General features: G+C 31.0%; 2 protein-coding genes across 2 annotated transcripts in view; one reads left to right on the forward strand and one right to left on the reverse strand.

The window, feature by feature from the left end:
- Positions 1–12,586, reverse strand: part of LOC118189396 (transmembrane channel-like protein 5) — a 202,763-nt gene that overhangs the window by 21,971 nt on the left and 168,206 nt on the right. The gene's annotated exons all lie outside the window — the stretch shown is intronic.
- LOC118189395 (uncharacterized) overlaps positions 1,602–12,586 on the forward strand; it is a 73,740-nt gene continuing 62,755 nt past the window's right edge. The window contains exons 1-6 of the mRNA XM_085812295.1: positions 1,602–1,716; positions 2,802–2,928; positions 7,167–7,954; positions 9,994–10,236; positions 11,061–11,152; positions 11,337–11,516. Coding sequence (XP_085668421.1) covers positions 1,602–1,716; positions 2,802–2,928; positions 7,167–7,954; positions 9,994–10,236; positions 11,061–11,152; positions 11,337–11,516 — 1,545 coding nt within the window. The remainder of the gene's footprint in view (positions 1,717–2,801; positions 2,929–7,166; positions 7,955–9,993; positions 10,237–11,060; positions 11,153–11,336; positions 11,517–12,586) is intronic.

Below are 12,586 nucleotides of genomic sequence, written 5' to 3' on the forward strand. Positions count from 1 at the left end.
ACTCCTACTCATTTGAATTGAACGCGATTCTAAAAACACATTCTGGTAAGGAATTTGTGAGCTGAAATTACGAGAGATAGGAAAGAAGCTTGAAAAAATAACTGTTATAAACTTAGGATAAACCTTAAAACTTATATCTGTTAAAATTCTAAGCACAACTTTCTGCAAACGTCTTGAAACCTTAAGCATATCTTTGAACATCTGTGTCCATTTTTTTAAATTAATGCCAGTTCAAAATAGACAATAAAAAATATTATTTTTAGGAAAACTTTACAGGGAATTTAAATCATTTTACAGATTCAAAATATCATCAGTAGTCATAGCTAAAAAGTGAATAAATTTTTTTAATAAAAGTCATAGCTAAAACGTGACATTAGAGCAACGTATGTGGCTACAAGTTATGCAATAATCTTTCAGTAATTCGTACTTCTTAAAATGCCATAGTATCCATGCGTTGTAAATACTTATTTTCATTGCTACTCAAAAAAAAATATTTATCCACGAATAAGGCGCAATGTTTTAGATTCACGAGAAGTTTAAAAATTCATATAGACAGTATACACTTTCATAATTAATTTAATAACTCTATAATAAATAAATTTAAATCGGTATTCTGGAAAACGAATTCTACAGAGAAAACGACAAATAGAACTTTTGGCAGCTAATATAACAATTTCTGGTTGCAAGAGATTCCCTACTGTCACACCTATTAAAAGCTCGTCTAGAAAAATGCAACTTTCTATAAATTTTTCATAAGCTTTATCCGTTCTGAAAAAGATATCATTAAAACTTTGAAGTCTCTTCGTGCACTGCCTTAAGTTTAATGCACTTACAAGCAAGAATTATGGTAAACGTTTCACTAAAAATACTTTGCATAAGCTCATTAGATTATTCTTTCTTCAACTGTTTAAAATAAAAATGAAACCTAAACCAAAAACAAAAATAATGCATGTAAATTTTATGCTAAAGAGATTTTTGTAATTCTGTTTACTTTCAGAGTTCATTTATTCTTTCCTTCAAAACGTAACAATTCTAATAAAAACATAGTTTATACTTTTCATTCGTTTCATTATTTGTAAACCCCACACTAAAAATTGAAATATTACTTAAACACTGCAAATAATTACAAAGATTGAATGCAGAAACTGTTTTAATGTTATAATAAAATTTCTGTTTGTTATAAAGCATTATCATGACGAATACTAAACATTGCATTTCGAAAACGTTGAACAGATTTGCGTAAAACATATTTCAGTCTTCATGTAATATGTACCAATAAGTTTTTTTTTAATTTTAAGTACCAGTTTCTCAGTTTTTTATAAAATACTTTATTTTACCAGTACTATAAAAAAAGACTTCATTTTCTCTTCGGTTAAACATTTACACTTGGCAAGTTGGGATCATATAACTCTAAGAGAATGTGAATAATGTAAATAACCCTAAATAAAAAATTAAAAGGTGGCTTCCAGCATAATTATTTTGTTTCGACAAACAATTTCTTAGCCATAGTAGTAATTCGTACTGTAGTAAGTCAAGAATAGAGTTAATTACAGAATTTCTTCTCTTAGGTAGAAAAGCGTTCATAAACAGGGTAAGTCAAAATGAATATAGCGGTTACAAATGGCTATAGCTATTTAGTGGAAAAGAATTTATCGATAAGAGTAACACAGAATGTAGCAAGAACTACAAAATTTGTTTGCGTTAGGCGCAGGTGCGGTGAAGCGGAAGCCTATGCATGCGAGTTGAAACTTCGCAACGACAAGAAACCTGTTCATTCCCGGACGTTTCATTGGTAAAAATGGCAAGTCCTGTACAAAACGCATAGATTTCACCAGCGTTACAAACAAGAACCTCCAAATGCGAACAACATACGCAGATGGCATCAGATGTTTAGAGAAATAGGATGTTTGTGCACTCATAGTCACAATAGAACATTTATGACGTGTGTATACGAAATTTTGAAGTTTCCTCTACATTATGTGTTAATTTTAAAGATAAATTCATTTTCAATAAATAGTTATAGCCATTTATAATCGCTATATTCATTTTGACTTGGCCGGTATTTTAATATAATAAAGTAACAAAACTTCAAGCCGCTGCTATGCGTCATACATAGATGAATTATAAGAAATTACCGTCCTGCAAATGCATATGATACTCTACCAAAAGAAAAAAAAAATAAATAAATAATAAAAAAAAAATCTGAAATGTTTCAGATTTTAAATTACGTCCAAAGGGGCGTTTTTTTAACGTTTTGAGTGTTACCTTTATTCATTAAATATCATGTTCTTTGCACTTAAACCATAAAATTCAGTTCAAGAGCAATATCGCAAAATAATGTTAAATTAAGCATATCTTTAGAATTTCCGATATACACAGTCTCGCGAGCTGGAGATAAAAGTATTTTTTTTATATATATAACGTTGCCATTTCTCGCTTTTAAAGCATTGAGTTTGTAAATCAAAAATTCGTCAAAGTTTTACAAAATATAAAATCTATAATAAAACAAATTCCAAATTTGGGATTTCAGATGCCCATATTCGCAGTAGGATTTCGTCATTCAAAATTCGATGGCTCTATGTACCATTGTTTTATCACAATGCGAGAAATAGACAATCATTTATGCAGATTTTTCATTATTTAATTTCTTCAAATATAATGCAGGACTCTAACATTTTGTGGCAACAATTTGAAAAGTGAACCGACGTTTATGAGTCCGACGCAAAATGCCAAAACGAAAGCAATAGTCCTTCGGGACTGAAATCCCTTTGGACTAATAATAATTTATTTTACTTTATTAGGATGCAATGCTGATTCCGAAACCTGCAACTACTGCCGTTTATCTGAAAGCAGCGATGCTTACGAAGGCAGAGAAAGTAGTACGGATGATGAAAGATCGTCATCTTCATCACCCCCAAAAATCAATGGGTAAGATTAAAATATCTCTATTCCCAATTCATATGCATCTTTTTAACTTAAATCTTCTAAATTATTAACAGGTTCTAGACACTATAGAAAAAGATTAAGTTATTTGGAAAATAGACATTTATGTTCATTTTGTACGTATGTTTTAGATTTAACATTTCTTATTCACTCAGAATTCTAAACAGAACAGGAAATTTGATTTATTTCAAAACGGATGCAGTGAATCTAAACAGAAGTTAAAATATATGTCATATTGTATGACATTTCTAATAATCTTATCAACCTGAATATGAAAAACAAAACATAAGCAAACGATGAATCCACATTTCCCGATTTTTCAAACTTTCGAAAATAGAAATTTTTAAAACATAATGATTGAAAAAACGCAACGGAGAAGCGAACAAAACTACAAAATTAATACAAAAATAATATGATACTTTTGTACATAATCCTAAATATAGCATTTGGTGAATAGTTTTAGATTACGCGAAATAATGCCTCAGTGAGAAGACCACTTCAGACAGCTAGCCAAGAGTGTTCCCCTTAGGCTAACATCAGAGAAGGAAAGAAAGAGGGTGACTGCTGTGACGTAATCGTTTTCTTGCATGAAGAAAATATATTACATATTGTAAACTAAATGACATCTTCAGAAACAGTGAAAGTTAGAATAAAATAGAAGATTCAATGAAGGAATATGTACAATGCAAACAAGGTAAGCACAAACAAAATACAGTGTCAATGAAGAAACAAAATACATACAGCTATTTACAATATTATGTACATGGAAACGAAAATATAAACATGCTTTTAAATATGCCTATAATAAGCATGTTTGACAACTGGCAAAGTTTTGGACTCAAAGGATCTGCATTGCATAAGAACAAATGAAAATGTCGTCTTCTTTGCAATAGGTTATTTCGAATATAATAATGTGCAATAGTTATGAAATGTATAAATTTATTCTGAACAATCTAAGGTTTGAATACTCTTATTATCAGCAATTGCCCATGCTAGACATGCAGAGCAATGAACTGAATAAATAATACTCCTATATAATTTAATTTTGTATTTAGACAACGATTTGATTACATCCAAGTAGAGTATTAAGTTCCTGGATAATTCCTGTGACTTTTCTACGTACATGGTTGACGTGGTCATTCCAAGCGGGACTTTGAACTTATGGTTAAACTTATAGCTGGTCTTTCAAAATACTCCAATTTGAAATTAAAGCGTAATCAAAGGAGGTGAAGTTATTCAAATCTTTTTTTTTTCTAATCATAAGGAACTGAAGTTTGGAGGAGTTAAACATATATTCTCCGTTTTTTGCACGAAATTTCAGTGTTTTTAACAGGGTTTCTGCACGCCTTTTGATATCAAATGATACATTTTGATATCAGAATTAGGTTGAATTGATTTAGCTGCCGCAATTTTATCCTCAGCCAAAACACAAGTGCATTAAACAACAATCGAGATGTTGTTTAGGGAAGTCAATTGCAAAGAAAAGAAACAAAATTGTCCTAAGCAGGAGCGCTAAGATACTCCAGCCTCCTTTCTCCAGAAATAGAAGATGGATGTCCGTAAAAATCCTATTGGATAGAAAAGGGTAAATGAACACATGGCAGTTCACATGTCCAGTTTAATAAGTATATACAAATTCAGTAGCCCCTTACGGTCATAGACGCTGTCATATATGCCTTACAAAGGTATTTTACAATTTTTTACAAAGGTATTCGGATAAATTAGTTTTAATCTGACTCATCTTTACACAAAGGACAGTTGCTATATTAGCTTTAAGTGTCGGAAAAGTTTTCATAGAAAATGAAAGTCCTAAAATTTCATTCAAATTAATTTCATCTATTCTTACTCGTAAATAGCACATATTCCGAACTTAAAAATAAGTTCAAATAAAGAACAGCAAATCTGATTGCTTAACAAAGCTTTAAAAAAAGCTATAGGTATTCCTCAATAAAGCTAGCTTTCCTTCGGGAAAAAACATTTATTTTTTACAAAATCCTTTTTAATTCATCTACACCAAATAGATCCAAACAATTTTGAATAATTCATGAATATGTGACTATATCTAAGAAATTTATAAGCTTGTCTGCAGGTTCTAGTAAGAAAGACGTATTTATTATTGCTTTTTTCTGCGATACTAGGTGTAATTAAATGCGGATGCATTTTATATTTATGAACGCTGGTCAGATAATTTATGATCGATTTCTTAATTACTGTACCGTAATAAGCATCAAATCTTTTAATTAATTATGTTTTCGCTTGAACTGAATTATACATATATTTCATAATTTAATGGGATGAAATATATCATTAAAGTAGTTTATCTGCCCCCCAAATAGCAAGACGTTTGCTCCTCAAGTATTTGCCACATCATTAAAGAAGGAACTAATCAAAATTATGCCAAAGGAAATCATTAGTACTGAATTTAATGAATATGTTAAGCTCAATTAAATTTGAAAATCTACAATATTTTGAAAATAAGTTTTCAAGTTGCAATTATGAACAGAATATTTACTTTTTCCATCTCATTTGTTTAGAATATTAACATCAAATCTACTTTTTTTTTTAAACCTATTTATGTAGCATTAGATCCAGTACGTAATTTAAATTAATAAATGGTATCTAAACCATTGTATAATCGATTTTTGTCAAAATAAGATCTTTCCATAATCAATATTTAAAGCATAAAATTAAAATTTAACATAATCATATTTAGAAATTTTAGGATGATTAAACTTAATTACATTTGAAATCAGCACAGCTAGTTTTCGATCTTTTAACTAATAAAATCTTTATCAAAATTTATTAAATTTTTAAATTTTAGTAATTGGAATTTTCCATCGGAGTTTTTCTTCCTTTTGATGCTAATTGCGACTAATCAAAAAAAAAAAAAAAGTCAGTTTTAGTGCTTTTTAAACATTTTTATTCAAAACTTAGCTTATTTTCAATTATATATAACTTCATGTCAGTTATTTAAAATACATTCATAGATGCATGTTTGTTCATATTGAGCAGTTATTCCTTTCTTTTTTTCGCCCTTAACTGACGTCATAATTACACTGCTAACTCAGTTTTGAGAAACCAAATACGTAGGTACCTTCATGTGGAGTATCATTTATTACTTCAACCTTCAGCCAGTCAGCATTTTCCTCACAGCCAAAGCAGAAGGAAGGGAGAGTACGAAGATTCAGCGTATGATTTAATTTGATTTGGGTTTAGCCTTAGTTAGTAGCTTATGTAGAATGCTTAAGTCTGCTACTTTGAAACAGGCATTTCAAGGTAATTTCTTTTCCACAAGCCATGACTCATAACCATTGCTAACGATTGCTACGAAAAAAAAAAAAGGTCGAATCCTCTAATGTTCTAAAATCTCATAATTTTCTCTGTGTGGTGATGACGACACACTTACAATCGTAAATGAAGAGATGATTGCTCCTTAAGTGCTTATAATTAAAAGTGGATTAATTACGAAATCGCTAATAAACACGACAAAAGGTTACTGAACAGGTAATCTAAATTTGAACCAATTTAAAAATAATTTAATTTACATTAGTTCATCTGATTTTATTTTATAAATAATAAAAATAATTACATATAAGTGAAATTTAAAAGTTCACTTTTGTTGAGATATGATATATGTAGAATCAGTCATTGTCATTAACTAAATTAGACTAATTTAATTTCTAATTACCGAATTCGAGATCATATGACTTCATAAAACACGTAAATGTGTAGCTCACTTACTTAAAAATATATTTCTCTCTAAATAATAATAAATATTTCAAAATTCTAATAATTATAGTTAATTTCTTTGTTCGGTTAAAACAGCAGTATATGTTATTTGTTTTTCCTTCTATATTATAAATGCAATTATAATTTATCAAAATCTTGTATTCTTGCGGTTTCTTTCAATAAACTGCATTGTTTCGACTTTGATTTATCTTGCCACGTTATTTTCGAATATGTGTTTAAATATTAAGAATATATTTGTATTTAATCTGGCTTAAATTTCTTGAAATCTTTAATTTAGCTGATTTAGCATAAGTTTTGTTCATATTAATAAATCATTACATTAGATAAAAGTGTTCTTAGAGTATTATCGAATTATATAGTATTATATAATTATATAATTTAACTCACGACCAAGGATGCATTAATGCATGTTGTCCTCTACGTAGTTTACCATTAACTACATCAATGAAATATACTTTCCTGTTAACATTTAGGGAATGCCGCCGTTTGACTAGAGCTCTGTCGGAGGATTGTAACCCCCCGTCCAGAATGCGGCCAATTCGCCGAACTTCTCCAGGAGAGTATCTCCGACATAAACGAAATCAGATGGAGAAACTCCGAAACGATAGACGGGACTCACCGGGGCGTCGAAGATCTGTGACATTTCAAAGGTGTGATTCCGACCCCCGTCTCAGTTTCAGGAGGAAAGACACAGGATCTCCCAGTCGAGACGTCACCTTCGCTTCACCTACAAGGAACCGTATCCATCGGTCACGGAATCGTGCGCGGGAGAATGTTGACTCTCAGCAACCTGATGGAGTGATAAGTAAAGTTATTTTACCAGTACCCCCCGTGAACGCTCAACCTCTCAGTGTTGCTGACACTAAAAAGCAAAAGAAATCCCCTCTAGCAAAAAATATTTCAGAAAGAAAATCTAGAAGTAAAGAACGTGGTCGAGGTGTTGTTTGCAATGCAGAAGATTCGACGCCTTTCCTAGAGTGTGGTGTGTCTTTTCGATGTGCAGTATGTGACACTGATATTCCGTTCACGAACTGTGTCTTGTGTGATGCAGAAGCAAAACGGAATTTCTTTCCAGAATCTCTAAAAAACGAATCGGCAGAAATCTTTCTTCTAGATGAAGAACTACCGATTCAAGACTCACAAAAAGATTTCATTGCTAATGAAGAACAAAATATAAGGACTTCAGATTCTGCAGGTGACATTGCCCAATCATCCGTAGAAACAAAAGAATTAGAAGAATTTTATGACCGGCCAACACCAGGTAACGTTTTCGTTTACTACCATCATTAATCGGATATAAATAAATCAAATCCATGAAAACATAATCAATTTCATATAAAAATTAATAAAATACAATTTAAGATATGCATTTATTACGCTCTGAGACTTTTGAAATGGAAGTATTTTAAGGCAAAATGGCTTAACACTGAATTATCATTCCAGTATATGCATATAAACTATAAATCGAATAATGCTGAGAAAAGACGCCATGAGAGGAAATGTCAGGTACTTTAAGTTAATTTCAAATTAATATTTTTAATTTAATCCAATTATCAGTTGAATACCTGGAAGTAGAAACTTTCCTGAAGTTAATGCTTAATTATTTCGCTAGTTTGTCGAATGCAAAGGAAAAACAGTAACAAGATTTAAGGTCGTAAAGTCATTAGATTATTTTGAAGCAGGAGGCGTGAAAAATGTGCAAAGACCTCGCCGGGACTCGAACCTGGACCTCTTGAATACGCGCCGAGTGTGCTAACTTCACACCACGACAGGATGCTGGAAGAAGGGAAAAAATACCTTATATACTACCATCATCGGCCGGGAAAGCTGAGGACTTCGCCTTTCTAATAACATTATATACTACCCCTTTTAAAGGGCTATTTTGGATCAGGGGACCCAGTCGCAAATCCTGGTGGTAACGAATTATTATCTGCGACCTTTGAGTTCAGGCGGCAGAGCATGCTTATTTTGCAGAAAGAGACGTGAAAAAAGTGCAATACCCTCGCCAGGACACGAATCTGGACTTCGCGCCGAGTGTGCTAACTTTACAACACGAAGGCATGCTGTAAGGAGGGAGAAAATAGTTTATAAGGTATGATATAAAGCTGGAACGGTATAAACTTGAAAAAAAAAAAAAAAACTTTTGAACTTTCGATAAATGTTTGAATTCTGGTTCAGAAAAATTGTTTTTGACCTTATTATACTGATTTTTTGATATTCTAATTTTAACCATTTAAAACGACTAATAATGATATACATTTAACGATCACTGGTATCGCTTAAAATGGTATACATTCAGCATTAATAAGACAATAAAAGCTATATAAAAGCAAAATTACATTTATAATTTGCTTATCTGACGTAAATAGAAAATGTTGTGAGATATTTCTTCTTATTTCTTTAAATAAAATAAATTTTTATTCATTATTCAGAAACATTAAACCCTAAAAATAATTTAAGGAATATCTGTATTTGTTAAAACTTGCAGCTTGAATCATATGCAAGGTATCTTCCAAACATTCCGTGATATATCGCTTCTTTAATGAAACTTGCAGGTAGTATGCGGCATTTGTAGAATTTGAAACAGTTCATGTTATGTTGACCATTTCATTGCCTTTACAATAGCAGTAGGTGCATTTTTTTTGGGGGGAGGGGTGGCAGGAGGCAGATGATAAACATTATTCGAATAAATATTATTATACATAGCAAAGAAATGCGGCCGAGCGGTAAAATCGCTGAACACTGGTAGTTCGGTCCGAGGTTCGAATCCCGTGAACGGGCTGGCTGCATGGGCGTTTTCGTGGTTTTCCCCATGTGTAACATGTATACGAGCAAGTTTTCCTTAGAAAGTCCTCCACGAAGGCATCCCTCCTCTTAGGCAGTTAGCCCTCAAGGCTTTGCCATAATCACACACACACATAGCAAAGAAAAAGTTGCCTTACTTCAAGAGTGTTTTCGCGATTTTTATCACCCACCTCTATAGCGACAAAACGCTTAAATGATGCCAGCACTGCTCTGAAGAGCTTTAGAAACGTTAAAAAATTTTCGTTTTCGCTGAAAGTGACTACTTTAAAGTACATTATAAATATAAACTTAATTTTTTTTAATAAAACATTCACGAATATTGTTGAAGCTTTCTATTTTTGATTTGACAGTTTATAAATACAGGACGTACTAAATTGTATTTCTGTATATAAAATAATTCGAATGAAGTAGTTTAAAATATACACAAATAATTAGAAAAATACACTTTTATTGGCATTTGTTTCATTCATGTAATTAATTTTATACATATTTCAGGTAATATACCTTCATCTGAGGCTTTAAAGAAGCCTTTAGATGATAAAAGAGTGAAATGGATATCAAAAGGTGCAACTCATAAAAGTTTTAGTAGTGGAGAATTTCATTCTTCGAGGCGTAAAAGTGCTCAGCTTAGAAAGTACCATTCTGAACCCATGCCTCAGACAGAAGACGATGCCACAGATCGATATCTACAAGAAGTTTCGGAACAACGACCATCCAGTGAGCATTCTCAATCAAGAGGTAAGTGATTATTGTATTCATAAAAAAATCAAGATTACATAATTAGGCAGTCAAATGTAATCACACGAGAAACAAATTTATCGTCAGAAATATTTATAAATAAGGAAATTTAGAGGTTCAGACTGTCTGCTATCAAAAATTGTTAAACATTTTACAAAATTGACTAATGTAATTTTGTTAGTTAAATTATTATATTTAAGATGAACTTAAATCAAATAAATATCGATGTAAAAGTCAAATTAAAAACAAATTTACATTTTAACACTTTGATTAAGCAAAGTACTTATCGTGCAAAAATTTAAATATAATAGATAATTTTAAAAATTCCTCTGAATGTTATAAGAAGAAATAATAAGATTAAAAACTTATCTAAAAAAATAAAATAATATTAAAATAAAAATATATTAACAAGTTAAGTTAAGGAGGATATTATAAAAAGCTACACAAATTAAGTCGCTGGGAAATAAATTACAGGGTATGCATTTTTAAGGAAGCCGAAGATAACTAAAAAAAGATTGAATTGAAAGATTAAATTGAATTAAACAACTAAAGAATGATCCAGATAATTGTGAGCAACAGCCTGTAAGGGTTCATTACAAACAAAAACTTTTCCAAACAAATGAATGATTTACTATGAAACTATATGAAATTTACTGCTTATTAACCTTACACAACCTAATTCTATAATTTTTGAAAATTCTATAAGTTTTGTAAGTCTTTCTAATGTGTATTATACATCGATTTTTGCTCAAATGTTAAACTGAAAATATTCCTTATTTTATTGAAACTAATATATGCTTAGATAATTTTAAATTGTATTTCAGCTGAAAGTAGTGCTTCATCTTCAAGCAAATCTGAGAAGAAAGGTGGATATCATGTGGTTAAAGATAGTACCAGAAAAGAGCCCATAGAAAAGGTATTATTCTTTATACAATTTTTCCACCAAAGATTTGATATAAAATACAAGCATATATCTATTTACAACGTAGAGTGCAGATTTAAACATGGCTTTGAGAACTCTATAATATTTACGATTTCGAGCATTTTTAATATAGATTTATTGTAAATAAAGCATTGGTAACTGTTTATTCTACATTTAGGATTCATCTAACCCTTGTCTAGTCTGTGGTAAAACAACAGAAGATGGAGAAACTAAAGAAAAAACGAAAAACAGAACTCTATCACCTGAGGCAGCAACGCAAGAAAAGTGCCCAAGGAGAAGCCCTATCTATCTCAAGCCAGAATTCTACATTGAACCAGAGATTTTACACAGAGCCAATGTAAGAGCCACTTAATACATTCATATTAAAAAAATTCCTTACCAAAGAAGTGAACAATTTGAAGTAAGGTTGTAAACAATTATGAACAGACATAACCTTTGACAAAATACTATATTGTGTTCTTATTTTTTCTATGGGGGAGAAGTTATATTTAATTTTTTGTAAAGCACATTTTTACAAACACAAGACACACGTTTTTATATTTCTTAATCGTAGGAAATCAAAAAAGCGTCCAACATTTCTTCTATTCCTTTCTTCAAATCTAGCCCACAGTTTCAATATAGAATTTTACCATCCTCAAACAAGCAACCGAGTCAAAATGAAGTTGTTGCAATAAGTTGCAATCATGAAAATAAACAGCTCATTTGAAGCCAACATAGTTTTAATAAAAATAACACGCTCAAGAACAAATGCTTAAGGTACTATACAAAAGAATCACTATAAGCTGATCAAGTCTGTCATTAGTTTCGAAAGTTAAATAAAACATTCTTCAGCTGCAACAGTAAAAATATTGTTGCGTGCGTACGGGTTCGTTATGAATTGAATGCCTAAGTCCGATGGAAAATGAATAACATTTATACTTATATTATTATCACAATAAATAAAACAAAAGTGCTTAAATTTCATCAGATATTCGTTCAATACCCCAATACCTCACAGTAGTTATCTTTTAAACTACTAAAAACGTTCAACAGAACTACTTCAAAATAGAGAAACGTAGAGAAAGCTAATCCAATCATTCCGCGAATTCGCTACAGTAAACAACAGCAGTTTTCTAAACAAAACTCATAAAACAACTGAGCTGAGAGGTTTTGATCTCGCTTTTATAAGCTTTTTAAAAAGCACGAGATTGTTCTAGCAATTTTTCAAAATCAGAAAGAGATATTTATTTATTAAATGTTAAATGCACGTGCTCTTGAATTTTTCATTTTCCGGCTTAGCTTTCTCTTAATATTCGTCACGCTCTGCACTGCACGGGAAATAAAGCAATTTAATTTATAATTCTACTAACACTAGCTATTTAAATACCAAATCCGTAATACTGCCCCCTTCCCAAGGATTGCGCGTCC

This window comes from Stegodyphus dumicola, chromosome 3 (genome assembly GCF_044657685.1).
Source record: "Stegodyphus dumicola isolate Sdum_Otavi_A_Nest chromosome 3, ASM4465768v1".
Taxonomy (NCBI): domain Eukaryota; kingdom Metazoa; phylum Arthropoda; class Arachnida; order Araneae; family Eresidae; genus Stegodyphus; species Stegodyphus dumicola.